Genomic DNA, 27,925 nt, shown 5'->3' with positions numbered 1-27,925 from the left:
ATAACAGCCACAATAATGTCAACAAAGAGCTCTATTGAAACTGCATGATGCTACTTTTTTTTTCCTAATTGATGCCAATTGGTCTGTCAGACAAAGCAATTCAGCAGAAGGTTTTTTTTTGTTTTACATCTCACAGTGTCACCTGAACCCTGTTTATTTAAAACTTTTAAAACACAGGGAATTTTAAAAAATGGAAAACTTGAGAACTATACGGACCTGATCCACTGCCCTCCAAGAATGCTTACTCCATGAATTTGTGACTCCCACATTGTGGGTTGAGGCTGTTGGAACAGCCAAGTTTGAATTCAGCAGTGAGGGCAAATGTGTTGAGTTTGTGTTTGCTGTGTGAGTGAGTCATGCCCTGCTCCCAACTCCCAGCAACAAAGAGCTGATCTGTTGGAAATGGGGGACAGACTTCAGTATCAAGGTCCTGCTTGCCATTTTCTAAGACCTGTGGAGTGTGGTCTACTTTGTCAAAACCTGACACTACGTCTCAGAGAACACAGGTACACCATTCCACTGCAATAGGATAAAGCATGAAACAGAGTAGACAAAGAAAACCAAGTGAAGCTTGGCAGTGCAATGCAAACCATTCAAATGGATGACTTACATCAATAACAGTCTTTCATTTGGAAGCGGTTTGCTATATGTAGAAGATGGAGGATTCTAATTCATGACTGTCCCTTCATATTAAAGGAATGGTTTAGTTTACATTATCTACAAACAGTACAACATTACCTCATCTTTAACAATGTATCCAAAACATACCTGGACACAGGACATAATAATCTTTGAAACTGAACAAGGCAATAGCTTCCAAGATATTTTAACATTCACTAAGCTAGCTGTCAAAGAAACAATGGAGCTTAAGCATTAGCTGTTATCTGTGCACAACCTCCACAGGAGCCTTGGGCCCGGGCAAGAAAATGTGTGAATAAACACAGAAACCTAAAGATTACTGTCCTGAATACACGACAAGGTTATTAGATTCTCAATAATAGCTTCTCACTGGCCTTTCTACCATCAAAACGCAGCAAGTAGCATCAGGCACAAAGTATGGTGCACACAAAACTCACCACAGAGCTGGTTTGAAGTGACACCAGGAGCCATTGAAGATTTGTGTATATTTAATTAAACCTCAGAGATTCTTTTAATGATATTACTCAAGATCGTTTTCTTAACGTTGAACTTGGCACTGTGCGGGGTTTCATTTCTTCAGCATTTAATTGCTGTTGGGTACTTACTTTTTTGAACCTTTCTTGTGTCCCTTTAGTCCTCTACATTAACCATTCTTTCTTTCCCTTTATTTCTTCCTGGACCTGATTTGACATTGAATTCATCCACTCTGATTTGTACCTTCCAAATATGTAACCTCTACCGTCAGAGGGGCAAACCATAGTTGCTAGAGGCCTCAATGATGGTAATGGGGAGGGCTATGGACTAGTGGTATTATCGCTGGACGATTAATCCAAAAACTCAGCTAATGCTCTGGGGACCCAGGTTCGAATCCCGCCATGGCAGATGGAAAATATCTAGAATACTGACGACTGTGAAACCATTGTCAATTGTCAGAAAAAACCCATCAGGTTCACGTTAGGGAAGGAAATTTGCTGTCCTTACCCCGTCATGTGACCCCAGAGCCACAGCAATGTGGTTGACTCTCAACTGCCCTCCAAGGGCAACCAGGGATGGGCAATAAATGCTGGCCAGCCAGTGACGCCCGTGTCCTAGAAGTGAATTTTAAAGAAGTGTACTGTGTAAGGAACTCACCAAGCCTCCTTGGACAGCACCTTCCAAACCCATGACCACTGCCATCTATAAGGACAAAGGGAACAGACTCATGGGAACACCACCACCTGGAAGTTCCACTCCAAGACACTCACCATCCTGACTTGGAAATATATTTCCATTGCTGCTGCACAGTCGCTGGGTCAAAATCCTGGAACTCCCTTCCTAACAGCACTGTGGGGGTACCTACACCACATGGACTGCAGCGGTTCAGAAAGATGGTTCACCATCACCTTCTCAAGGGTAACTACTGCAGACCTAGCTAGTGACAATCAAATCCCGTGTAAGAATTAAACAAAAACTTCCTTCTCGCCCATGCTACAGTGATTATTCCACTGTCTTTACACCTACTCAGTCACGACTTTGAAAGTGCCCCCGGTGGCTTTGATTCATTTGTAAACATTGGCTAAAAAAAAAACTCAGGCAGAACAGGAGCCACCTTTGACATGACACGCGGCCAGTACTGAAAAAAATCACACAGCATTACCTCATCAGCATCTCGGCCAGACTTTTGGCATCTGGGAAAAAAAAAGAGATACTCATTAGTGTGCCTGTCTGGAAGTGCTAAAATAATAACCTTTCTCTGGTACAAAGGTGACCTTGTTATACTGCATGACAGCTCAACTTGGCAATAGAAAAAACAACCTAACTATCCTAATCAGACAAAAAGAAGTCAAAGCTGGTGACATCTTTATATTTTGGGTTGGGGATGGGGTTTGGGGGGTGGGGGGTGGTGGGGGGCGCGGAGTGTGGATTTGTTCGTTCAACCCAAATGACTTTTAAGGGGTGTCTTGACAAATACGTGAATGGAATGGGAATCGAGGGATGTGGTCCCCGGATGGGTGTTAGTTCAGTGGGGCTGCATGGTCGGCGCAGGCTTGGAGGGCCGAAGGGCCTGTTCCCGTGCTGTAATTTTCTTTGTTCTTATTTGTTCTATTCCGTGAGCCTTTTAAAATGTTTCTAACCCCTCAGTCTTTTCAGGCGCTGCTCCCGCCTTCGCCTGCGTACGACCAGAAGCAGAGCAAACAGGAGCAAGGCAGCCAGCAGAATGCAGGAGATGGTGACCAGCATCTTCAGCTCTTCGTTGGTTGCTATTCCCTCCTCGGTCTGGATCACTGATTTAATCAGTGGCGGGATCGTGCCTGTGTAGTTAAAGACACAACATTATTTATTCACTGCGGTGCTATTATAAGATTGAGTTTTATTAAAACAAAGAGCAAATTCCGGTCATAAATAATTCCGCTTGCTCAGCATCTCATCACCCTGTTAACATTCGAAGCATATTACACAATGAAGTATGAATGAAATGGGGCGGCGCAGTGGAACAGTGGTTAGCACTGCTGCCTCACAGCACCAGGGAGCCGGGTTTGATTCCCAGCTTGGGTCACTGTCTGTACGGAGTCTGCATGTTCTCCCTGTGCCTGCGTGGGTTTCCTCCAGGTGCTCTGGTTTCCTCCCACAGTCCAAAAGACATGCTGGTTAAGCACATTGGCCGTGCTAAATTCTCCCTCAGTATATCTGAACAGGCGCCGGAGTGTGGCGACTAGGGGATTTTCATAGTAACTTCATTGTAGTGTTAATGTAAGCTACTTGTGACACTGATGAATAAATATAAAATAAACAACGGGGTGGGGAAGTTGGGGATAGTGCAGACCATCTCATCACCCTGTTAACACAGCAACATAGTGGTTAGCACTGCTGCTTCACAGCTCCAGGGACCTGGGTTCGATTCCTGGTTCGGGTCACTGTCTGTGTGGAGTTTGCACATTCTCCTCATGTCTGTGTGGGTTTTTTCAAAGATGTGTGGGTTAGATTGGTTGGCCAAGCTAAAATTGTCCCTTTGTGTCCTGTGATGTGTAGGTTAGCGGGATTAGCGGGTAAAATATGTGGGATATGGGGGTAGGACCTGGGTGGGATTGTGGTCGGTACAGACTCGATGGGCCAGATAGCCTCTTTCTACACTGTAACGTTTCTATGATTCTATGAACAAGGTGGGGTAATACCTTAATATTAAAACTCGGTCACTCAGAGGTGATGTGAGGAAGCATATCTTAATGAGTGGAAATCTCTCTCACTTATGTTCAGGTTATGTTCAGGATGGGTCCACTGAAAATTTCAAGACTCAACAGGATAAAATTTAGTGAGGTAAGGCAGGAGGTAAGGGGTTTGGAACCAAGGTGAGTAGATGAGAGTTAAGATACAGACAAACCGTGATTGAAATTTAGTGACTACATTTACTCCTGTGTTATGTTCCTATGACCGTAACGTAAGCAAGATACCGGAGTTGAGGGGGTTGAGCTATGAGGAGAGGCTGAATAAACTAGGCTTGTACTCGCTAGAGTTTAGAAGAATGAGGGGAGATCTCATTGAGACGTATAAGATGATGAATGGGATGGATAGGATAGAGGTGGAGAGACTCTTCCTGCTCAAAAAAGACAGTAGGACTAGGGGGCACAGCCTCAAGATAAAGGGGAGGCGGTTTAGAACGGAGTTGAGGAGGAACTTCTTCACTCAAAGGGTGGTGAATCTCTGGAATTCTCTGCCCGTTGAAGTGGTGGAGGCTGCCTTGCTAAATATTTTTAAGAAGCGGGTTGATGGGTTTTTGATAAGAGAGGGGATTAAGGGTTATGGGGAGAGGGCGGGAAAGTGGAACTGAGCCACAACAGATCAGCCATGATCTTATTGAATGGCGGGGCAGGCTCGAAGGGCTAGATGGCCTACTCCTGCTCCTATTTCTTATGTTCTTATGTTCTTAAGATAAATTCTATATTAACAGTGGTCTATATTCAGTAAAAAGATATAATTAATTTGTTCCTTTCTTAGTTGTATGATTATGGGTGGAATGACAAGGACACTTGGGAGAAGTCTAAGGGGGAATTTTCACCAATCCCATGACTCCAGGAGTTCCAAGTTTGAAAGTATTCTTGATCAAAAGTAGGGCTCCAGTACGTTCTCTTGTTTTTTCCAACCTTCAGCCGTGATCCCAGTATGGATTCGGGGCTGGAGGATTTATCCATCCTGCTCTATTTTTCCACAGGGTTTTGTTGGCTTGTATAGGTAGATCAGTCTTTGGGTTAAACATCACATCCAACGTACAATAATACAGCATTTCAGCATTGCTAGACAGTTGGATAAAGAGAATTTTCCCTATTCTCCTCAGTAGAGTAAAATCCCTTCTTGCAATGTTAAAGTAATTATGCTCTTACTGATTGTAACAGTGTTGTAAACATTTGTCTCATTTCTCTCACCAGCATGAACATTTGTACAGTGAACTTTAAAGGATGGCATGGTGGCACAGTGGTTAGCACTGCTTCCTCACAGTGCCAGGAACCCAGGTTCGATTCCCAGCTTGTGTCAATGTCTGTGTGGAATTTGCATGTTTTCCCCCATGTCTGCATGGGTTTCCTCTGGATGCTGGTTAGATGCATTGGCTGTGCTAAATTCTCCCTCAGCGTACCCAAACAGGTGCTGGAGCGTGTTGACTAGAGGCTTTTCGTGGTAACTTCATTGCAGTGTTAATGCCAGCCTACTTGTGACACAGATAAAATAAACTTTAAACTTAAAACCTACAACCTCCCCTCCCCAAAGATCATTATATTAAATGGATGCTAATGTGAAATGAGTGATGATAAAGTTGAACAACATTGAAGTTAATGTAAGAGGTGACTTGTCGTTTTGAATTACCAGACAAAACATAATTATAACTCAATGAACTTAAAGGATTCAGCTTTCCTGCAATTTTTAGATGACAGAGATCAGAGTTATGAAAATTTGTGGTGATAAAGCACTGATCTTTTTAACACTTTAAAAAAGAAATCAAAGTTTGCCTTCCATGCTGCTTAATATTTTAAAGCATTCTTGGAAATGAAGACAGATCTCCAATGTGGATGAGGATGTCTCAAATAATGTAATAACCTAAGATGAATGGGCTTTAATCATTTAGAGACTAAATTAAACCATTCCCTCAAGTGGAAAGACTCATGTTCAATACTTAAGGAACGTTGTAAATGTGTTGGCATTTAAGATGGTTTAGTTTCATTTCTAGTCGCCATAGTAACACAAGCTAATTAACAGTATTTAAGTTCTGAGTACAGATTAGAGGAATCTTGCTGCTGAAAGGACTTGAAAAGATGAGTTTAAATCCTTTCTTTCTTGCGCATGATGTTGATCTTAAAGAAGGAAGAGTGTCCCTGCAGATCCATTGCATTTGACACTTGCATTTTAATAAATGCAGCATGTAATATATCAAAGATACGCCAAAGACCTATAATTTACCTAGTGTTTGTTATTGCCTTACAATTTACACAGGGTATTTCATGCTTGATATTACATGGTGATCATCACCTGATGGTGGTACCGTCTCAAATTCAGTGATATTAATCATTCCTGCAAGCATCTAACTTTAATGGAGATTGACTTGCACTGTCCTGTAGCTGAGTATACGGTCTCATGACTCGGAATGGAACAACAAAACCTCATCGTAACCCAAATCAGGCATTCTGGTGCAGATGGAGGAGGAGAAAGTGGGTTCCCGGACACGCGTCCTCTGTTTGAATAGAGGGGAGTACGGTAGGATGAGAGAAGAATTGGCGAATGTGGACTGGGGGAGTGCGTTGGAGGGAGGGTCTGTTGAGGAGCAGTGGAGGATCTTTAAGGAGATCTTTCTTGGTGCTCAGCGGAAATTTATTCCGATGGTCAAAAAGGATAGTAGGAAGAGAGGTAATAAGCCGTGGATAACGAAGGAGGTGAAGGAAAGTGTTAAATTAAAAGCGGAGGAATTTAGAGTAGCTAAGAGTAGTGGGCGAGAAGAGGATTGGGAGAGGTTTAAATGTCAACAAAGATTGACAAAGAAGTTGATAAGGAAGGGTAGGAGAAACTATGAAGCTGGGCTAGCGCTTAATATAAAAAAGGATAGCAAGAGTTTTTATAAATATATAAAAAGGAAGAGGCTGGCTAGGGTGAATATTGGTCCTTTAGAGGATGAGAAAGGGGACCTAGTGGTAGGGGATGGGGATATGGCTAAGGTATTGAATAACTTTGTTGTTTCTGTCTTCACGGAGGAGGACGTGAATAATTTGCCAGGTGTTAGCAATGGAAAGGTGGTAGGACTGGAGGGTCTTAATGACATTACTGTTATTAGAGAGGCGGTGCTCGACAGACTGGAGGGGGCTGATTGTGGACAAGTCCCCAGGACCGGATGGAATGCATCCGAGGGTTCTGAAAGAAATGGCGGAGGTGATAGTGGATGCTCTGGTGGTTATTTTCCAGACGTCGCTGGATTCCGGGGAAGTGCCGGATGATTGGAAAACGGCTAATGTTACGCCGTTGTTTAAGAAGGGTGCCAGGCAAAAGGCGGGGAATTATAGGCCGGTTAGTTTAACGTCTGTGGTAGGTAAAATGTTAGAATCTGTCATTAAGGAGGAAATTGCGAGGCATCTTGAAGGGAATTGCTTGATAGAGCAGACGCAGCACGGTTTCATTAAAGGGACGTCGTGTCTGACAAATTTACTGGAGTTCTATGAGGATGTGTCTAGGGCGGTGGATAGAGGAGAGCCGGTGGATGTGGTCTTTCTTGATTTTCAGAAGGCGTTTGACAAAGTACCTCACAAGAGGTTATTGCAGAAGGTCGAGGGACATGGAGTTGGGGGTAGGGTGTTAGCGTGGATAGAGGATTGGTTGTCAAATAGGAGGCAGAGAGTGGGGGTCAACGGGTGCTATTCGGATTGGCGGATGGTGACTAGTGGAGTGCCCCAGGGGTCGGCGCTGGGGCCTCAGCTTTTTACCATTTATATAGATGATCTGGAGGAGGGAACCGAGTGTAGGGTGTCGAAATTTGCTGATGACACTAAGATTGGGGGAATGGCAAATTGCGCGCAGGGTGTGGAGAGTCTGCAGAAGGATCTAGATAGGCTGGGCGAATGGGCCAGAAAATGGCAAATGGAATTTAATGTTGGCAAGTGTGAGGTGGTCCACTTTGGTAGGAAGAATGGTAGGAAGGACTATTACTTACGTGGCGAAAAACTGCAGCAGGCGACGGTGCAGAGGGACCTCGGGGTCCTTGTGCATGAGTCGCAAAAACCCAGCTTGCAGGTGCAGCAGGTGGTCAGGAAGGCAAATGGGATGCTGGCCTTCATAGCGAGGGGGATTGAATATAAAAGTAGGGAGGTCTTGCTGCAGCTGTATAGGGCATTGGTGAGGCCGCAGCTGGAGTACTGTGCGCAGTTTTGGGTGCCGCACCTGCGCAAAGATATTTTGGCCTTGGAGGGAGTGCAGAGGAGGTTTACTAGGGTGATACCGGAGTTGAGGGGGTTGAGCTATGAGGAGAGGCTGAATAAACTGGGCTTGTACTCGTTAGAGTTTAGAAGAATGAGGGGAGATCTCATTGAGACGTATAAGATGATGAATGGGATGGATAGGATAGAGGTGGAGAGACTCTTCCCGCTCAAAAAAGACAGTAGGACTAGGGGGCACAGCCTCAAGATAAAGGGGGGGCGGTTTAGAACGGAGTTGAGGAGGAACTTCTTCACTCAAAGGGTGGTGAATCTCTGGAATTCTCTGCCCGTTGAAGTGGTGGAGGCTGCCTCGCTAAATATTTTTAAGACGCGGGTTGATGGGTTTTTGATAAGAGAGGGGATTAAGGGTTATGGGGAGAGGGCGGGAAAGTGGAACTGAGCCACGACAGATCAGCCATGATCTTATTGAATGGCGGGGCAGGCTCGAAGGGCTAGATGGCCTACTCCTGCTCCTATTTCTTATGTTCTTATGTTTATGTTCTTATCTTTTACACTTCTCCAATCTTGGTGAAAATGGACTGCATAAACACAAGACCTGATGTAATTTGATTAGCTACTTTATAGAACATAGAAAAGTATAGCACAGGAACAGGCCCTTCGACACAAGATGTTGCGCTGAATGTGACACCAAATTAAATTAATCCCTTCTCTTCTGCCTGCCCTTGGTCCATATCCCTCTATGCCTTGTTTATTTGTGTGCTTATCTAAAATGCCACTATCGTATCTGCCTCCACCAATACCCCTGACAGTGCGCTCCAGACACCTACCATTCCCTGTGTGAAAATCTTGCCCCTTACATCTCCCTTGAACTTTTCCCCTCTCATTTTAAGTGCATTCCCCCTAGTGTTAGACATTTCAACTCTAGGAAAAAAAGTTCTGACATCAACCCTATCTATGCCTCTCATAATTTTCTATCAGAAAACTTCACACAAAACATTCAATCCCTCCACCACCGACAAACACTGGCGATCATGTGTATCAACTGCAAGAACTCACTAAAGTTCCTTAGGCAGCACCTTACCAACCCATGACCATTACCATCTAGAGGGACACCGTCACCTGGAGGTTCCCTTCCCAGTCACTCACTATCCTGACCTGAAAATATATTGTTGTTCCTTCACTGTCACTGGGTTAAAATCCTGGAATTTCCTCCCTAACAGCACTGTGGGTATACCTACACTTCAGGAACTGCAGCAGTTCAAAAAGGCAGCTCATCAGCACCTTCTGAAGGGCAACTAAGGATTGACAGTAACTATTGCCCTAGCCAGCAATGCCCACATCCCATAAATTAATTTTAAAAAACCCTTGCTTACCAAGAATCTTTCTACTCCTGCCTGAAAAGTGTCCAAAGACTCTGCTTCCACTTCCTTTTCAAGAAGAGAATTTCAAAAGCTTGTGCTTCTCAGAATGAAAAGAAATAATCTCATCTCCGTTTTTATTTTTAAACAGTGACCCCTAGTTCTAAATTCTACGAACAAAGAAAACATCCTCTCCATACCCACCTGTCAAATCTCCTCAAAATCTTCTTTGTTTCAACTTAGTCACCTCTTACTCTTCTGAACTCTAGTGGATGTAGCCCAGTCTATCCATCTTTTCCTCATAAGACAACCTATCCATGTCATTTATTAACCTGGTAACCCTTCTCTGAACTGCTTCCAACGCACTTACATCTTTCCTTAAATACTATACACAGAACTTCAATTGTAGTGTCATTTAAAAGTTAAAATTAGAGTTTATTTATTAGTCACAAGTAGGCTTACATTGACACTGCAATAAAGTTACAGTGAAAATCACCTAGTTATTACAATCCAGCACTTGTTTGGGTACACTGAGGGAGAATTTAGTATGGCCAATGCATCTAACCTGCACGTCGTTGGAGTGTGGGAGAAAACTGGAGCACCTGGAGGAAACCCACACAGACACGGGGAGAATGTGCAAACTCCACACAGATAGTGACCCAAGCCAGGAATTGAACTCAGGTCCCTGGCGCTGAGGCAGTAGTGCTAACCACTGTGCCACTGTGTTGCCTCTTCTGTACACTTCCGTCTTGTACAACTGAAGAATGACCTCCCTACTTCTATAAGACTTCTGGATGAGTATATGGGATCTAATGGGATTGGGGGTTATATAAGAACATAAGAAATAGGAGCAGGAGTAGGCCATCCAGCCTGTTATAATTATAATTATATTATAATTATGTTATAATTATAGATAGGTCTATGGCTTAGTAGGTATAGAAGTGATCGGCGCAACTTGTGGGCTGAGGGACCTGTCTGTGCTGTAGTGTTCTACGTTCTACTTTGGTATTCATATGAGATACTGGGGCATAGCACTTGCAGGCAGGGAGGCTTTGACAGGACTGCATAGAAGGCCATAGCTAGGGTACCCCATACTGTTCTGATAACGGCATTACAGGTAGGATCACACTGAAAAGTGCTCACCTTTATCAGCCCAAGAAGCCATGGCTGGGTTTTACAGGCATTTGGCAGCTCACTAACTGAGGTTGTGACTTCTGTCCCCAATCGGAGGTAGATCTGCAGTCCCAACAGCGCCAGCGGAAGTGGTGGCCACTGCTGGAACTGCAGTCAGTCCCTGACTCAGGCCCATGGAGTAGGCTGGACTGAACGGTAAGCAGGGCAGCCTTGCCAAGGCCAGTCAGGCAGATAGGCTCTGGCGGAGCAGGAGTGTGTGTGGGTGAGGGGGTTTGCAGGGGCCATGTTCAAGCTGGGGCAGCAGTTACTGCTGAGGGAATGGGGGATGGGAGGATGTATCCTCTCTGTTGGGTGCAGGAGGCCTGAATTCGAGGACCATCCAACCCACATCCACATTGGCAGCCTTGGCACATTGCAAGGCTCCCACAGTCATAATACCAGTAACAAAAGGGGGTGGCCCTTAAGTATGCATTAGTTGGCCATTTAAGGGCCTCAATTGGCCCTAAGCGGGTTTGGTGTTTGACACCTACCCCACAACTGGTAAAATACCACTAGAAGTTGGTAGGTGATGGGCACAGGTTCTCCACACCATCCCACAGCATCTTAAGCACGCACAGTCTGCTCCCATGGGTATGGGATATAAAATTCCAGCCAATGGGTGGGAGATGTTCGAACAGTTTAAACTCGGATTGTTCTCACTGTAAAGACAGAGGCTCGGGGTGACCTGATAGAGGTCTACAAAATTACAAAAGGCATAGATAGGTGGATAGTCAGAAGCTTTTTCCCAGGGTGGAAGGATCAACTATAAAAGGTTCAAGGTGAGAGGGGAAAAGTTTAGGGGACATGTGCAAGGCAGGTTTTCACACAGAAGCTGGTGGGTGCCTTTAACACACTGCCAGTGGAGGTGGTGGAAGCAAACATGTCAACAAAATTCAAGGCCTATCTTGAAAGACAACTACAAAGCAACATGAATGAAGGCCACTCCAGCACTCAAACCAGTCTCCCACTCATTGACACTGTCTACACTTCCTGCTGCCTCGGAAAAGTAGCCAGGATAACTGAGCACCTGGACATTCTCTTTTCCACCTTCTTTTGTCGGGGAAAAGATACAAAGTCTGAGGTCACGTACCAACCGACTCATAAAGAGCTTCTTCCCTGCTGCCAGCAGACTTTTGAATGGACTTACCTCACAAAGTTGATCTTTGTCTACACCCTAGCCATGACTGTAACACTGTATTCTGCACTCTCTCCTTTCCTTCTCTATGTATGGTATGCTTCGTCTGCATAGCACGCAAGAAACTATACTTTTTACTGTATACTAATACATGTGACAATAATAAATCAAATCAAAATCAAACATGAAGGGAAGTGAGCAGAGGGATAGAAACCACGTATGGGGAATAAGTAATGAGTCTAAGTAAGTACTCGGAATTGGTGCAGGCTTGGTAGGCCAGATGGACTGTTCCTCTGCTGCATTGTTCTTTGTGCTAAAGTAACACACAAAACATCATTCAGCTGGGCCCCTGCTGGCCCTGAACCATTTTACAGATTCTATCAGCTCGGAACTAAATTTGTGCCAGGCCCTGACTTTTTTTGAACCAGGGTAGGCCGAGTACCTCACCTGTTGCCTGAAATCAAGGAGTAAAGCGGCTGTTGTGAAGAATGATGCATTAGCAGAGGTTTGAGTACCCCAGCAAGACAGAGACTGGGGGGGTGACTTGAGGTCTAAAAAATTGTGATAGGGTGGATAGTCAGAGGCTTTTCCCCAGGGTGGGAGGATCAACTACAAGAGGGTATGGGTTCATGGTGAGAGGGGTTAAGTTTAGGGGAGATGTGTGGGGTAGGATTTCCCACATAGAGGGTGGTGGGTGCCTGGATTCTCCATTCTCAGGGGTGTAAGAAGATGGGATGAAATTCCTTTCTGGAGCGAAAATGGTTTAAAAAAAAATCTCCATTCACTGGATGATGAGTGTGGATCAAGTTGATGCCAACAGCACTGGGTTCGATTCCCCTTCTGATTGTATGAGAGGGGTGGAGTCCAGATTTCAGACTTGTCTTCTTGCCTTACATGAGATGGAGATCTGGTGTTGTGCGTCGGACCTCCTTTCAGGAAAAGAATTGAAGAAGGTACAAGGGTGCACTCACTGCACTGAGGTTTACATGTCGATCTGGTTAGTCTCTTCTCACTCCCTGAGTGCTGACACGTTTTTGAGGTTACTGCACTTCTGTGACAGTGGTGACACATTCAAATCAAATGTTTATGCAGTGCCAAGAGGAACAGATTTCAGGTCCCATGGAGTGAAGAATCCGTGTCAACATTAGTGCCACTGCCAAGGCTTCTCATGGTAATAAAAATGATCCTTCTCAAATCAGAGAGAGCACTTTTGCAAGAGAGTGCATTGGCTGGAATCCAAAACAGTTTAGATATTATAATAAATATTTCTCTTTCATGTCTAAAAACACAAGAGGCAAGTCACATTCTGTCCAGCAGTTTTACACCCAGCAGCTCATCTTCTAGGTTATTTCCATCACCACATCCCTTTATTACGTGAGCAGTTTTTCGCCTGACTCACAACTCCTTCCCAAGAAAACCCATGCGGTGCAATTGGAGAGTGGACGGATGGAGTCACATTACCTGCCCATTGGAAGGAAATATCTCATTGAGTGTTGTCTCAGAGCTCTCATCTCCACTGCTATCTTGTGTGGGGCCTTGAACCCTCCAAATCACTGAGTCCCACTGATACATTTGAAAACTGCGTTTGATAGAATTTGTTGGATAAGGAATATGCAGTAGAGGCAGCAAAATGAAGTTGAGGTGGTCATGCCTACACAGGTTGCATCATGCCTTCCAATACCCTCCGACAATCATAGAATCCCGACAGTGCAGTAGGAGGCCATTCGGCCCACTGAGTCTCCACCAACTCTTTAAGAATCTCACCCAGGTGAACCATTCATCCTATCCCTTAACCCCATACATTTACCCCAGTAATCCCCCTAACCACGTCTTGGGGCACTAAGGGGCAATTTGGCATGGCCAGTCCTCCTAATCCACACGTCTTTGGACTGTGGGAGGAAACCGGAGCACCCAGAGGACAAATACGTATGTGCAAATTCCACACAGACAGTTATCCGAGGCTGGAATTGAACCTACGTCCCTGGCACTGTGAAGGTAGTAGTGCCATCGTCTTTTTTCTGCTTCCGTGTTAAAGATCAGGCCTATTTAACAATAGCTTTACTTATTGATGGCTTTGTCACTCTATCTAGTAATGGAACTGTTGCAGTTTGCAGTTCAAATTGATTTTTTCATGGCTGTTAACCAGGTTTTTTTTTTAGTTTTGAGCAGAGAGAGGTCTTGCCTCTGTTGTTTCTCCTTGTCCAGAGTCAAGACAGAAAGCAGTCTTCATATAATGAATTGCATGCGATGAATAGAAAACGGCGGCACAGCAAGTTGTTGGCTGGAAACCATCCCTCATAAGTTGCCTCTCGAAAAGAAATGCAGCCAATGTGAACTGAAAGGTGAGGCTGGAGCTTGTCAGAACATTGTCTGTCTCCCAGTGTTGGTGCAACAAATACTTGAGATGGTTCAAAGTCTGGGGCACGCAAACTTGGAACCCAAGCTCGGTATTGTTGGCTGCAGAGGTTTGAAGCTACTCTGTGCCTTTTGTGTTCATTCTGGCTAGCATGTGGCACACTGGAAACTTGCACAGAGAATATGCACAAGTTTCTTTAACATCTCAGCAAAATGCATGCTCTGCAACATCTAATTTTTAAAAAAAATCATTCTTGAGATGTGGCCTTCACTGGCTAGGCCAGCTATATTGCCCATCCCTAATTGCCCTTTAGAAAGGGCGAGTGAATGACTGCAGTCCGTGTGGTGTAGGTACACCCACAATGCTGTTAAAAAGTGAATTCCATGATTTTGATCCAACGATAGTGAAGGAACGGTGATATATTCCAAGTCAGGTTGTGAGTGGTTTGAAGAGCATTCCCATGTGTCTGCCACCCTTGTCCTTCCAGATGCTAGTGGACGTAGGTTTGGAAGTTGCTGCCTAAGGAGTCTCGGTGAGTTCCTGCAGTGTATCTTATAGATGATACACAAGTCTGCTACTGTCTGTGGTTGTGTTGGGGGGATTGAATATTTGTAGATGGGGTGCCAATTAAGCAGACTGCTTTGTCCTGAGGATCCCTCTGATAATCAATTCCTCATGTTGCAGCTTTATAGAACCTTAGTTAGGCTGCACTTGAAATTTAGTGTTCAATTCTGGTCACCACACTAGCAGAAGGATGTGGAGGCTTTGGAGAAGGTACAGAAAAGGTTTACCAGGATGTTGCCTGGTATGGAGGGCATTAGCTCTAAGGAGAGATTGGAGAAACTCAGTTTGCTCTCACTGGAATGAAGGAGGTTGAGGTGCAACCTGATAGAAATCAACAAGATTGTGAGGGGCAAGGACAGAGTGGATAGTCTTTTTCCCAGGGTGGAAGATTCAATTACTCAGGGGCATAGCTTTAAGGTGTGAAGGGCAATGTTTAAAGGACACATACAAGGCAAATTTTTTTTGACACAGAGGGTGGTGGGTACCTGGAATTCGCTGCCAGGAGAGGTAGTGGATGCAGATACGATAGTGACTTTTAAGGGGCATCTTGACAAATACATGAATAGGATGGGAATAGAGGGAAATGGTCCCTGGAAGAGTAGGAGGTTTTAGTTCAGTCAGGCAGCACGGTTGGTGCAGGCTTGTAGGACTTAAGGGCCTGTTCCTGTGCTATAATTTTCTTTGTTCTTTGCTCATTGGGGACTTGGAATGCAAGCTCATTATCAAATTGCTAAACTGGATGAGTGGGTGTTGCAAAGCAACTACAATTTGCAAATTAATGCAAGGAGTCTGGGGTTAGATTCCGAGTGAAGGCGATGAAACTCCCTGGAGGTTGGACTGATCCATTTTCTTTTCATAATTAAAATATATGTAACCCTTCCAGGAGGGATTATTTGTGCCTCGGAGGGGAATAACTAATGTTCAACATTTCATTGTGAGTTGGGGGTACGCAGCGGAGGAATAGGCCGAAAGGACACAAAAGCACAGTTTGTCCTCTAAATCCCATCTCCGCATTGTCCGAACGTGTGCGAATTTTTAACCACGCCTATCTGGGACAGTCCATTCTTATTTCTGCTCAGAATAACATTCAAAACTCCCTCCCTCGATCCAACAGTGAATTTTTCAAAGTTGTCTTTGGGTACTTACTCCCATCATTGTTGAGTGTTGCGAATTCCGTCTGTTTCTCCGCGCAGCCTGCGCTGTTGCACACCTTCATCTGCAGCTCGTACCAGGTGGCTTCCTGCAGGTCGTACAGGATGTAGGACTTGGACAGGGTTGTCCGCTGCGCTGTGGTCCAGACCGTGGTCCCAAAGGGCCGGTACTCCAGAGTGAACATGGTAATTGGGCAGCCACCGTCAATCCAACCAATGAGATTAAGCCTGATCCTGGTGGTGTTGATGCTGGTGAACAGGTCCTGTTCCTTGGCGAACTGCGGCTCTGCAAGGGGAGGGGGAGGAAATATCTCCAAATTATTAGCAGATTCTTTCCAGCCATTTCTTATTGTAACAATTGCCCTTCCCTTTGAGAGCAAGTTCGACATTCCAAATCACAAATCCTTAGTGTGCGTGCGGATACGAAGGGGGTGAATTGGAGGAACGCAATTACAAAATGCGGGAATTTTTGGCACGGGGGCGAAATATGGAATCAGGAAACGCAAATCTCTCCGGTGAGATTGCATTAGCCGATTTCCTCCGCTCCCCTCGCCATTGTAAGGTTCATGTCCACAATGTGAGAGAATCTCACTGCAATAGATTTCAATAAAGTTTAATATAGTTATCCAGTTGCCCCCTCCATCATATGAACCCCCTCCCCTCACTGAAACCTGAAACCTCGGCGATGTGACGTCACAGTTGGTGAGGTTTACAACAGGGTTTCGAAAATGAGATTCATTCGAGGGGAATGTCCAAGTATAGCCCCTGGGAGAGAGGGGCATGCCCGGGCTGTGCAAAGAGGGGTGGGCCCTCATGTGATCCCCATGGGGTTGGGTGGGGGGGTTGGGAGTGTGAGTCCCGAGGGGGATGGGGAAGCTGACAATGACTGGGACCGGTGGGGAGGGGGGAGTGGGGGATGAGCAGTGATGCTTGTTGAGTATGCGGAGAACCACTGATACCTTTGTGATGCGGGGTTAGGGATGGGTATTCTTTTTGTGCTCAGAGTGGGCCACCCTTATAAAGACGGCCCCTGATCTCGGTGCAATTGGTCTTGACTGCTCCAAGAGTCTCCATCTCGCCCAGAGCGATGGCATAAGCAGTGTCCACACATTTCTTTTTCAGTCAGAGACTCAAAATCCAAATCTAGAACCTGTAAAGCTAGAGAGCTTAATGACCGTTTGCTGTCTGAGCCTGACACGCTGAAGAATTTCAGTAAGATTCCACTGATAGGAACCCTCTGTTACTGAGAGCCCAGCCTTCCTGCATCATGTTGGTTCGTATACAGTTGGGTAGCGGAGGGTTCATACGCTACTAATCTGTCATATGGGCCTGGGCGCTTGGTGGCACAATGGTTAACACTGCTGCCTCACAGCGCCAGGGACCTGGGTTCAATTCCTAACTTGGCCCATTGTCTGTGCAGAGTTTGCACGTTCTCCCTGTGTCTGCGTGGGATCCCTCAGGGTGCTCCAGTTTCCTCCCACAGTCCAAAGATGTGCACGTTAGGCGGATTGGCCATGGTAAATTGTCCAGAAGTATCAGGAGGACTAGCTAGGGGAAGGCATGGGGTTATGGTGATAAGGCCGAGGTGGGACTGTGGTCGGTGCAGATTGACGGCACTGCGCTGTAGGGACATTGTGATTCTATATAACATATTACAAATGGCCAATTATTCAATAAAAGGTTCATCAGTAATTAGAGTGAATCTTTCCTTTCAGATAGACCCACAGGTTTTCAATTTCCACTTCACTGATCAAGCATTGCCTCTTCTAAGGGCTCCTGTGGAATCAACCAAACTTGAAGCCGATGCTTTTCATCTCTTTATATCTCAGTTCAAAGACAGCCTGAGGACAACCTTTTGAAGGTCAACTCTCATGAATAGTTATTGGAGCTGCACAGACAAGAAACCACTGCACCACCTCCAAACTTGTCGAGTTCTGCAGTTTATCACTTCATTGGGACAGTTCAGGACTCCAACATTTTGATTAGGTTCATTCTTGGAATTGCTGAGTTGCCAATCCTCCAGGATTGGCCTGAGTCAGTTTCCAGGAATTCAAAATCAATCGCGGGGCACTGTTGCGTGCAACCCCAGAGAAAAATCATTGAGGCATTAAAACAAGATTGGTTTTGTTACTGTCTTGAACATTAATATAAAAATATTGTATATCGGATAAGAAAGGCAGTTGGGCTGACAGTCAAACATTGTCCATTTGGGTCATGAGTCCTTTTGCTTTCTAATTGGTGTAGGATGGCTGTCACAAGGATCGATGCGTTGGTCAGCCAATGGTAAGAGTGCGGGGATGGGTCATGTGAAGAAATCTCCAGGAATACTTTTAATCACAGTTGGTAACCCTGCAGGGTTGGTGTTTTTGCCCATCTCTAGAAAGCAGGCCATGCTGGCAGGCACTAAAGTATCAAGAACATAAGAACATAAGAAATAGGAGCAGGAGTAGGCCATCTAGCCCTTCGAGCCTGCCCCGCCATTCAACAAGGTCATGGCTGATCTGAAGTGGCTCAGTTCCACTTTCCCGCTTTCTGCCAATAACCCTTAATTACCTTGCCTACTAAAAACCTATCTACCCGTGTCTTAAATATATTTAGTGAGGTAGCCTCCACCACTTCAACGGGCAGAGAATTCCAGAGATTCACCACCCTTTGAGTGAAGAAGTTCCTCCTCAACTCCATTCTAAACTGCCCCCCCCTTATCTTGAGGCTGTGCCCTCTAGTCCTTATGTCTTATGTCAACCGTGACATAAGACAAAAGTAACATCCATCCACGGTGGCACAGTGGTTAGCACTGCTGTCTCACAGCGCCAGAGACCTGGGTTTGATTCTGGCCTCGGGGTCACTATGCAGAGACTACACATTCTCCCCGTATCTGTGTGGGTTTCCTCCGGTTGCCTCCCACAGTCCAAAGACATGCAGGTTAGGTGGATTGGCCGTGCTAAATTGCCCCATGGATTGTAGGTTGGATGGATTAGCCATGGTAAATGTGAGCAGTTATGGGGGTAAGGCGGGGGAGAAAGGCTGGGTAAATGGTCTGTCAGACAGTCAGTGTAGACTCGATGGGCCAAATGGCCTTTTGTGTATTGTAGGGATTCTATGATGTTAAAGTTGGATTTATAGGGCAATCTGACAGCATCATGGCCACTTTTACTCAAACAGTTTTTTAGATATAAAAAAAAATCAAAATTCTCAAATGACCACAGTGGAAGTCATTATCTTGATCCTGACTCTGATTCTAATAACATTACGAGTTTACAACACTCTGGGGAATGCTCGGATGTTGAGACCTCAGCAAAACAAACCATTGTCGTGATTTATTTCTGAAAGTTGATGGCATCTCAAAACACAATGTTTATCATCGCAGCAAAAATACTGGCAGTAAATTAATAAGACACGCTGCTTTATAAGGATACATGTGATGCATTGAGCAATGCACTATTCATGTGGAGCTACTTATTCTTTGAGATCTCATTACTGTAAATAGGCAGATTCTTGAGACTGTTGGAAGGGAATTTTTCCCAGCCACAATCCTGCCTGCCACACGATGGCTTCTCTCCAAGGTCAGAGAAAACAGCAGGAGATATAATTGTTAGATCACAGCACTAACAGGCTGCAGCAGGTAATCTTCCAGGTTTCTTTTTTTTATTCATTCGTGGGACATGGGCATTGCCAGCTGGCCAGCATTTATTGCCCATCTCCAGTTGCCCCGTTCGGAGGTCAGTGGGAGAATCAACCACATTGCTTTGGCTCTGGAGTCACATGTAGGCCAGACCGGGTAAGGACAGCAGATTTCCTTTCCTAAAGGACATTAGTGAACCAGATGGGTTTTTCCAACAATGGTTTCATGGTCATCATTCTTAATTCCAGTTATTTTTTATTGAATTTAAATTCCACCACCTGGAATGGTGGGATTCGAACCCGAGAGTGCTCGCTGAGTTTCTGGATTAATAGTCTTAGCGATAATACCACTAGGCCATCGCCTCCCCTAGGAACAACGAACAAAAAGATATACAGCACAGGAACAGGCCTTTTGGCCAATCAAGCCTGCACCGATATGCGGTTTCTATCCCTCTGCTCACCTGCGTCTATGAAGACACACCTTGAACGTTGCGAATGTGCCTGCTTCCACACCTCCACTGGCAGTGTGTTCGAGGCACCCGTCACCCTCTGTGTGAAAACCTTTCCCCACATGTCTCTCCTAAACTTACCCTCTCTCACCTCAAACCTGCATCCTCTTGTAGTCGACTCTCCCTCCCTGGGAAAAAGCTTCTGGGCGGGATTTTCCAGCTGCCTCACCCCAAAACCGTAAAATCCCACCCGAGGTCAATGGACCTTTCCAATGGTCCAACTTTTGCCCTCTCTGATTCCCGTGGTGGACAGAACGGGAAAATGTGCCCCTCTGACTATCCGGCCTGTCTAGGCCTCTCATAATTTTGCAGACTTCTATCAGGTCGCCTCTGTCTTTCCAGTGGAAACAATCTGAGTTTCTTCAACTTATCCTCGTACCTAAAACCCTCCAGACCAGGCAACATCCTGGTAAAAACTTTTTTGCACCCTCTCCAAAGCAAGCACATTTTTCTGGTGGCCATGGTGACTAGAATTGCCTGCCATATTCCAAATGCGGCCCAGCCAAAGTTTTGCTTAACTTAACTTTTATACGAATGCCCCGGCTGATAAAGATAAGCATGCTGTCTGCCTATAAAGGCAGGGGTGGGGTGGGGTGGGGTGGGGATGAGGGGAAAGGTGACTACAATCAGAGGGCAAGTCACCACCATATTCAGTGAGTGCCGTAGGTTCTTTGAATTAAATTCAAGGGACATTGAAAAGACTGAAAATGTACATTTCTGCCTTTCGGGGTTTCTGGAAGAATTGGTGTGTACAAGGGACAGTCCATTCATTTGGTTAGCTTCACTGTAGGTGCCATTGCCAACATTGATTGGTTCCATTCCTGGGGCTTTTTTGACAGGACCTCCTGCCCTACAAACGTTGGCCTGCCTGCTCGCCATTGGATACACAACCTGTCCATCATTGCCTTGCCCTGCCTTCGCTCACCAATCAGAAAGTGAGCAGCCAGTTAGGAAATCATTTTCTGATTGGATGAATCTTGACTGTCAGTCAAGCGGCATGCTTTCGTTTCCCCAGTGTGAAATATTCTGGTTTGCTCTCCGCAGTGTCCTGGAGATTAGCCTTTAATTCCTGGAAAACCCAGAGCAATCCAGCAGGATTGATAATCCTCCACTTGGACTATATCTCAGCCCCTCATTCCCAACGGAGGCTGGAATCTTTGCTGACGGTCCAGGAAGCGGGGCACGGGGGAGACTGGGGGTGCTGCTTCCCACTGCCAACCTTACAGAAGATATCTTGCATTCTTCATCAGCCTCCTTTGTAACAGGTTCAAAAATGTCCTTCACCACTTCACCATTGAGCTGCAAGGTGGCCCTCCAGGTGAACCAATAGGGCAGCTTCATAGAATCATGGAGTCCCTACAGTGCAGAAGGAGGCCATTTGGCCCATCACGCCTGCATTGACCACAATCCCACCCAGGCCCTATCACCGTAACCCCATGTACTTACCCTGCTAGACCCCGACACTAAAGACAGTTTAACGTGGCCTTTCAACCTCATCCGTACATCTTTGGACTGTGGGAAGAAACCGGAGCACCCAGAGGCAACCCATGTAGGGAGAACGTGCAAACTCTAAACAGACAGTCACACGAAACTGGAATTGAATCCAGGTTTCTGGCACCGTGAGGCATCAGTGCTAACCATTGTGTCGCCCAGATTTCATATCCACCCTACTTCACTGAGTATGTACTCACCAAAGATTTGATAGTGGTATCCAAAATCATGAGAAGCCTATTGTGATAGCATGCTTGCTAGTATTTAAATATATGATTATGTAAATAGTCATGTCATCACAGGAAGTGATGTAATGTTATGTGATGCAGCAGCCCTGATCGTAAGGCTGCTTAATGAGTAAGACATGGAGCAGCAGTATCAAGAAGAAAACATCCATTATATCTACCTTCTACATCTTCATTTGTGTTTGTCCAGAAGGCGATGACATAACAGGACCGAGACAGGGTAAGTGGAGAGGGACAAATTCCTATTGGTCAGGAGCTACAGGTCACCAATTTAAAGTGAAGGGCAAAAGAACCAATGATGACATGAGGAAAATCTTTGTCACACAGCATGTGATTAGGATCTGGAAAGCATGGTGGGAATAGCTTCAATTGAAACTTCCAAAAGGGAAGTCATAACATAATTATCCAAAGAGAAGGAATTGCAGGGTTACAGATTAAGGTTGGGTCTGTACTCGTTAGAGTTTAGGAGGCTGAGGGGGGATCTTATAGAGACGTACAAGGTAATGAAGGGGCTGGATAGGGTAGAGGTAGAGAGATTCTTCCCGTTTAGAAAGGATAGCAGAACTAGAGGGCACAGCCTCAAAATAAGGGGGTGGGGGGCAGTTTAGATCAGAGTTGAGGAGGAACTTCTTCACTCAAAGGATGGTGAATCTCTGGAATTCTCTGCCCATTGAAGTGGTGGAGGCTGCCTCGCTAAATATATTTAAGTCACGGGTAGATAGATTTCTGATAGACAAGGGAATTAAGGGTTATGGGGAGCAGGCGGGAAAGTGGAACTGATCCACTTCAGATCAGCCATGATCTTATTGAATGGCGGGGCAGGCTCGAGGGGCTAGATGGCCTACTCCTGCTCCTATTTCTTATGTTCTTATGAGTTGGACTGGGTGAGTTGTTCTTGCCGGAAGCTGGTATGGATTCCCAGAAGGAAAAGAAGAGTTTGGAACAATATTCTTATTTCCTCATTTTACTTGCGTTCCATTTTAAAATATACAAGAGCAATTCAGACTAGTATTCTTATTTTCCCATTTATACTGGTGTTCCATTTTAAAGTCTCCAATAATGAATGGGATAGCGAATAGCGAATGGGATGCTGGCCTTCATAGCGAGGGGGATTGAATATAAAAGTAGGGAGGTCTTGCTGCGGCTATATAGGGCACTGGTGAGGCTGCAGCTGGAGTACTGTGTGCAGTTTTGGGCGCCGTACTTACGCAAGGATATTTTGGCCTTGGAGGGAGTGCAGAGGAGGTTTACTAGGCTGATACCGGAGTTGAGGGGGTTGAACTATGAGGAGAGGCTGAATAAACTAGGCTTGTACTCGTTAGAGTTTAGAAGAATGAGGGGAGATCTCATTGAGACGTATAAGATGATGAATGGGATGGATAGGATAGAGGTGGAGAGACTCTTCCCGCTCAGAAAGGACAGTAGGACTAGGGGGCACAGCCTCAAGATAAAGGAGGGGCAGTTTAGAACGGAGTTGAGGAGGAACTTCTTCACTCAAAGGGTGGTGAATCTCTGGAATTCTCTGCCCGTTGAAGTGGTGGAGGCTACCTCGCTAAATATTTTTAAGACGCGGGTTGATGGGTTTTTGATAAGCGAGGGGATTAAGGGTTATGGGGAGAGGGCGGGAATGTGGAACTGAGCAGCGACAGATCAGCCATGATCTTATTGAATGGCGGGGCAGGCTCGAAGGGCCAGATGGCCTACTCCTGCTCCTATTTCTTATGTTCTTATGTTCTTATGATAATGATATGCTAATTAACTCAAGTGGTGTTCCTGACCTGGAAATGTGTCCTGTCACTGATGGAAGGAAGGTGAGAAATGTTATATCGATGTGAAACGCAGTTTGGCTGCTCTCGCGAGATGTTCTTCTCCTGTCACTGCCCGTCACGATTGGCAGCGATAAATCCCAGCCAATGTGATGTCCCAGGTGAACAGATGTGCAATAATATTGCTTGGCTATTAATCCAGAAACTCTGCTAATGTTCTGGAGACCCAGATTCAAATCCCACCACAGCAGGGGGGTGAAATTTGAATTCAATAAAAAAAAACTGGAATTAAGAATCTAATGATGACATAAAACCATTGTCAATTGTCGGAAAAAAAACCCATCTGGTTCAGTAATGTCCTTTTAGGGAAGGAAATCTGCTGCCCTTACCTGATCTGGCCTACCCGTGACTCCAGAGCCACAGCAATGTGGTTGACTTTCAAATGCCTTCAGACAACTAGGGATGGGCAATAAATGCTGGCCAGCCAACAACGCCCATGTCCCATGAATGATAAGGGTCTTCTAGTTGCCCTTATCTTCAAATAAAGAACCCACATTGTTGTTCTACCAATCCTCATTGTGTGACTGGTATGTTTGTGCTAAAAAAGAGAATGCAACAATTACCATTAAGACCTTTGAGCAATTTTGCTTTTGGCAGACTAGGCGCCTTTTTTTTCTTTATTCTTTCATGGGATGTGGGGTTTTGCTGGAAAGATCAGCATTTGATGGCCATTCCTAACTGGCCTTGAACATGTGTGGCTTGCTAGGCTATTTCAGAGGACATTGCTGTGGACCTGGAGTCACATATTGGCCAGACCAGGTACGGATGGTAGATTTCCTTCCCTAAGTTCCCATAAGTAAACCACATGGGTTTTTTCAACAACTAATGATGGTTTCATGGTCACCGTTACTGAGATTAGTTTCATATTCCAAATTTATGAATTGCATTGAAAATTCCACCACCTGATGTGGTGGGATTCGAACCCACGTCCCCACAGCATTCCTGGGCTTCTCAATTGTTAATCCAATGGCATTACTCCCATCTCTCCCTGTACAGTTGAACTCTGCTAAAAGCACAGGCTGAGGATAGCCTGGGGTTTCCTGATCACTCACGGGTCATTGTCTCCTGCATTTAGTCACAGAACCATCAAACAATAATCTCAAACCAAAACAAAGCTCCCAGGATGGAAGAGAAAAAAAAGCTACATTGATATTAAAGCCTTGATTAAGTGCTATGGTGTACTCTGTAACTTGTAGCACCATTCGCTTGCAGGGGTCAAACCAGGGTAACACGGTAGGGTTGGAACAAACCTTTCCCTTGTTTCAGCACGGATACGGTTAAAATCACTTTTCTGGGGAATCATTCGCATTATGATTTCTTGCAAAGTCTTTTGATCCGTACAACCTGTACATTTTAGTAACCATGGCAACTCGAGTGCAGCTGGGAGGTGAAATGGTGCAGTCAAAATGAAGTTAAGATTGAACATAGTAACTGATTTCCTTGCTCGCTGCCGGCCTTTTTAGGATTAATCTCCACAGACCCTCCAGCTAGTGAGTGAGATGTGATATAATCCAGTGTCACATCTGTACTCGGTCAGACTGTATAACTTGGCTCTGCTTTCAATCCCTTCCCATCCTCATGACACAGCCTTGAGCCGGGCTACAAGTCCATGAATGTTAGGTGTCCTCAGATTCCCTATCCAAGCTGCTGCCCTTCATGTGCCAGTCTAGATGAGTCTCAACAGCTTAATTGATATTATAGGGTATCAGCCATAGAGTCATACAGTGCAGAAATTGTCCTTTGACCCAACGAGTCAACACTGACAACAAACACACTAAAGGTGCGTTCATCCCATTTTCCTGCACTTGTCCCATATCCCTAAATGCTATGTAAACCCAAGTGTTCATCCAAATACTTTTTAAAGGTTGTAAGGTTTGCAACCTTCCCAGCCAGTGGATTCCCATCACCCTCTGAGTAGACCACAAGATATAGGAGCAAAATTAGGCCATTCAGCCCATTGCATCCGCTCCACCATTAGATCATGGCTGGTAAATTTCTCAAAGCCCATTCTCCTGCCTTTTCCCTGTAACTTTTGATCTCCTTACCAATCAAGAGGCTATCCATCTCTGTCTTAAACATACTCAATAACCTGGCCTCCACAGCCTTCTGTGACAATGACTTCCACAGATTCATCACCCACTGGCTGAAGAAATTTTTCCTCAATTCTAAAGGGTCATCCCTTTACTCTGAGGCTGTGTCCTCAGATCCTAGCTCGCCTACTAATGGAAACATCTTCCCACTTCCACTCTATCCAGGCCTTTCAGTATTCTGTAAGTTTCAATGAAATCCCTCCTGAAAAACATTTCTCAAATCCCCCCCAAATCTCCTCTCCCTTACTCTAAAACTGTGCCTCCTCATGATTGGCCCCTCAACCAAGGGGAATAGCTGCTCCTTACTCACTCTGACCATACCTCACATAATCTTATACAACTCAATCATAGAATCTCTATAATGCAGAAGGAGGTCAATTGGCCCATCGAGCCTGCGCCGACAGCAATCCCACCCAGACCCTATCCCTGCAACTCCCGTATTTACCCTAGTTAGTCCCCCTGACAATAAGCGGCAATTTAACATGGCCAATCCACCTAACCCAACAACTTTGGACTGTGGGATGAAACTGGAGCACCCGGAGGAAACCCATGCAGACGCTGGGAGAAATATGTAAACTCCACACAGACAATGATCCGAGACCGGATTTGAACCCGGGTCCCTGGCACTGTGCCACCCAATCATCTCTCCCCTCAGCCTTCTCTGCTCTAGAGAAAACAATCCAAGCCTATCCAGTCTCTCCTTATAGCTCCATCCCAGGCAACATCCTGTGTATCCCCCTCTTTACCCCCTCTAGTGCTATCACATCCTTCCCACAGAGAGATCACCAGGACAGCACACAGGACTCCAGCTGTGGCCTAACCAATGCTCTGTACAGTTCCAAAGCCAGAGCCTGTCCTATCTATTTACGAGTCGAGAGCAGGAAATCCTGAATCATCTCTCCCAGAGGCAACAAAAGCCTGGATTCCCATAGCACCTTTCATATTGTAGGAACATCCCGAGACACTTCACAGTAGCACTTGACACAAAATTTGACACTGAGCCACGTGTGGAGATATTGACAGCTGAATAACAGCTTGGTCATAGGGACATCTAAGAGGAGGAGAGAGATGTATGCAGATTTAGGAGGGAATTCCAGAGCTTTGAGTCTCGGCTACTGAAGGTGTGGCTGCCAGTGGTGAGGCCTTAAACGACATGGACATACAAGAGGCCAGAATTGGAGGAGTACGGAGTGTATTTTGCTGTTAGGCTATTGGAGGAGCGGCACCCTATTTTAACAAGTGCTGAGGCTGAGTGTTAAACTGGAGTCTATTCCTTCCCCATTGAAAGGACATTATTAAACTTGAAAGAATGCAGAAAAGATTTACTAGGATGCTACCGGGACTTGATGGACTGAGTTATAAGGAGAGGCTGAATAGACTAGGACTTTTTTCTCTGGTGCGTAGGAAGCGAGGGGTGATCTTATAGAGGTCTATAAAATAATGAGGGGCATAGACACTGTCTTTTCCCAAATAGATAGTCAATATCTTTTCCCAAAGGTAGGAGAGTTTAAAACTAGAGGGCATAGTTTTGGGATGAGAGGGGAGAGTTACAAAAGGGTCCAGAGGGGCAATTTTTTTCACACAGAGGGTGATGAGTGTCAGGAACAAACTGCCAGGAGTAGTAGTGGAGGCGGGTACAATTTTGTCCTTTAAAAAGCATTTAGACAGTTACGTGGGTACGATGGGTATAGAGGGATATGGGTCAAGTGCAAGCAATTGGGATTAACTTAGGGATTTAAAAAAAAGGGCGGCATGGAGAAGTTGGGCCGAAGGGCCTGTTTCCATGCAGTAAGCCTCTATGACTCTATAGTGAAAATAACAGCAAGTACCTTTCCCATGGGTTTTGGCCTCGATGATTTCACTGATGCGGCCAGGTCCCACTCCATTCTGTGCCGTCAACGTGAACTTGTACCATGTGCCACATTTCAGGTTCTCCAGGCGGTACGAGCGCTCGCTGGGGCTGATGGGAAAGCTGCCCCATTGTTCGCTGTTGTCCTCCGAGTACTGCAGGATGTAACCTTAAGGAGGAGACATCACACACACAAAATCAGTAAAACAAAAGGTTTGCTGACAAGTATAGAAAAAGTAATTGCATTTATTAATAGATCCATCACTTGAAACCAACGTCTGTTGCGAAAAATGGCTAAATGTTTCCTGGTCCCTCTGCAATGATACAGCAATTAGCTGTTAGGTGTCCTAACTTTAACATGACAGATTATTTTTCTGGTCCCATCCCACTGCACATAATGGAGTTCCACTCGATAAATCTGGCTGAGAAATTGGGTCTGGTAACAAGAGGGCTCCGCGTCAATGACTGTAAATGTATTCATTCAGAGATAATCAAGTTGCCCACAGGCACACAGGATCACAGGAGGCCGTAGCAAT

At 45.4% G+C, this 27,925-nt stretch overlaps 1 protein-coding gene across 1 annotated transcript in view; it reads right to left on the bottom strand.

The window, feature by feature from the left end:
* Positions 1-27,925, bottom strand: part of LOC145353075 (cell adhesion molecule DSCAM) — a 556,699-nt gene that overhangs the window by 39,162 nt on the left and 489,612 nt on the right. The window contains exons 25-28 of the mRNA XM_080203419.1: positions 27,370-27,558; positions 15,754-16,044; positions 2,754-2,930; positions 2,276-2,306 (exon numbers count right to left, since the gene is read on the bottom strand). Of these exons, the coding sequence (XP_080059545.1) occupies positions 2,276-2,306; positions 2,754-2,930; positions 15,754-16,044; positions 27,370-27,558 (688 nt within the window). The remainder of the gene's footprint in view (positions 1-2,275; positions 2,307-2,753; positions 2,931-15,753; positions 16,045-27,369; positions 27,559-27,925) is intronic.

This window comes from Carcharhinus amblyrhynchos, chromosome 15, assembly GCF_965287045.1.
Source record: "Carcharhinus amblyrhynchos chromosome 15, sCarAmb.v2.hapA, whole genome shotgun sequence".
Classification (NCBI taxonomy): Eukaryota; Metazoa; Chordata; class Chondrichthyes; order Carcharhiniformes; family Carcharhinidae; genus Carcharhinus; species Carcharhinus amblyrhynchos.
Note: the sequence above shows the minus strand (reverse complement) of the source record. Positions and strands in the feature narration are given on the sequence as shown.